The sequence below is a fragment of the Eimeria acervulina genome, genomic scaffold (genome assembly GCF_000499425.1).
Source record: "Eimeria acervulina Houghton genomic scaffold, Eah_scaff2468, whole genome shotgun sequence".
In the NCBI taxonomy this organism is placed as follows: domain Eukaryota; phylum Apicomplexa; class Conoidasida; order Eucoccidiorida; family Eimeriidae; genus Eimeria; species Eimeria acervulina.
Window position 1 is genome coordinate 1 of NW_013548316.1, and position 2,198 is coordinate 2,198.

The window sequence follows — 2,198 nt, forward strand, 5'->3', positions numbered from 1 at the left end:
ATTAATTAATTAATTAATAAAATAAACAAAATAAATAATAAATAAACAAATAAATAAATAAAATAAATAAACAAACAAATATATTAATAAATAAATTAAATAAATAAGTAAAATAAATAAATAACTAAATAAATAAATATATTAAATAAATAAATAAATATATTAATTAATTAACAAATTAAATAAGTTAAATAAATAAAATAAATAAATAAATAAATATAAATGAGTAAATAAATAAGTTAATTGATTTGTTTGTTTGTTTTGTTTGTAAAGGTATTTGAAGCAGTGAAGTTAAGAAGAGACAGCCGCCCTCGCTGGAGTTTGCTGCAGGGGGGTGAGGTGTGGGGCCGCCGGCAGCAGCAGCAGCAGCAGCAGCAGCAGCAGCAGCAGCAGCTGCGTTGGTTTGTGCTGACGCTGCAGCAGCTTATCGTGCTGCAACCCCACGAAGGAGACAGAAGCACCCCAGGGAGTCTCAGCAGCAACACAACTGCTAGCAGCAGCAGCAGCAGCAACGGCAACAGCAACAGCAACAGCAGCAGCAGCAACGGCAACAGCAACAGCATCTCCGCCAAGTCATCAATGGGTACGAGCTTTGATCTCTCTAAACTGATGCTGCTGCCTTTGCTGCTGCTGCTGCTTCGGCTTTCCCTTCAGGCTGCTGCTGCTGCTGCTGCCTCTTCAGCAGCAGCAGCTGCTGCTGTTGCTGTTGCTGTTGCTGCTGTAGGGTGTGTGTGTATGTGTGCGTGCTGCATATTTCTGTCTCCTTGAACTGTGCTCCATCCATTCCTGCTGCTGCTTCTGCTGCCTTTGCTGCTGCTGCTGCTGCTGCTGACTTTGCTGCTGTTGCTGCTGCTGTTGCATGCGTTGTCTCTCTTAGAGGAGACCCCTTCTCCTTCTCGCAGCACTTCGCTGCTGCAGCATCGACGCAGCAGCGGTGAACCCTGGGCTATCGCGGGGCTGAAGGAGACGCTAAAATCTTTTCAGTCTCTTCAAGAAAAAGCAAAGGACGCACTTAGATTGTCTGCTGCTGCAGGTAACTCCTGCTGCTGCTGCTGCTCCTCCTCCTCATGCTGCTGCTGCTCCTCCTCATGTTGCTGCTGATGCTGATGTTTGTCATGCTGCTGATCCCGCTGCTGCTGCTGCTGATGATGATAATGCACTTGACACAGGCAGCGTTTGCTGCTGCTGCTGCTGCTTCTGCTGCTTCTGGTGTTGTTATTGCAAGTGGTGTTGCTGCTGCTGTTGCTGCTGCTGCTGCTTGATAAGATGCTTATAAGATTACAACAATATAATAAATATATATGTGTTTTGTTTGTTTTGTTTGTTTGTTAGAGAAGGCAAATAACTCTTTATTTAAAACTTTAACAGGTATTGTCTGCTTGGGAGCTGAGGATACACCTGGATGCTGCTGTCTCCGCGTGAAGAGCAATCATAGGATTAACGCACTTAAGAGCGTCTCTGTCTCTGCAGCAGATAAGCAGCTGCTGCTGCTGCATTATAAAAACAATAAAACTAATGCTTATAAACTCATCGCCAGAGAGACATTTACACAGGCACTGCGCACAAGGCTAGCAGCACTCAACCTAGGTATGCTGCTGCTGCTGCTGCTGCTGCTGCCGCTGCTGGTGATGCTGCTGCTGATGCTGATGTTGCTGGTGATGCTGGTGATGGTGGTGATGGTTGTTCTGCTGCTGCCGTTGTTGCTGTTGGTGCTGCTGCTGGTGTTGCTGCTGCTGCTGTTGTTGCTGTTGCTGCTGCTGCTGATAATATATTAGCGGCATTTGCTTTAAGTAAGTTGTGTTTGCTGTTTGCTTCTGTAGACCTAGAATGCACTGAAGAAGCTTAAAATGACAGCAGCAGTAACAACAACAGCAACAACATCAGCAGCAACAACAGCAGCAGCAGCAGCAGCAGATGCGCTTCCTTGCTGCATTTTTCGTGCGATATCAATGCACTGTTAACTTTGGCTTCTGCTGCAGCAGCTCTTGCTGCTGCAGTGATTACTGCTGCAGCTTTTGCAGCAGCAGCTCTTGACGCTGCAGCTTTGGTACCAGCTGGTCTTGCTGCTGCTGCAGTGTTTGCTGCTGCTGCAGTGTTTGCTGCTGCTGCAGTGTTTGCTGCTGCTGCAGTGTTGGCTGCTGCTGCAGTGTTTGCTGCTGCTGCAGTGTTTGCTGCTGCTGCAGTGTTTGCTGCTGCTG

The 2,198-nt window shown here is 46.2% G+C and overlaps 1 protein-coding gene across 1 annotated transcript; it reads left to right on the top strand.

The window, feature by feature from the left end:
* Positions 1-273: 273 nt before the first annotated feature.
* Positions 274-1,846, top strand: EAH_00066580 (hypothetical protein; the record flags this gene model as incomplete). Its single annotated transcript, XM_013392672.1, has 3 exons — positions 274-583; positions 1,333-1,587; positions 1,821-1,846. Coding segments are annotated over 3 exons (591 nt in total), but the record flags the coding sequence as incomplete, so codon positions are not given.
* Positions 1,847-2,198: the final 352 nt, after the last annotated feature.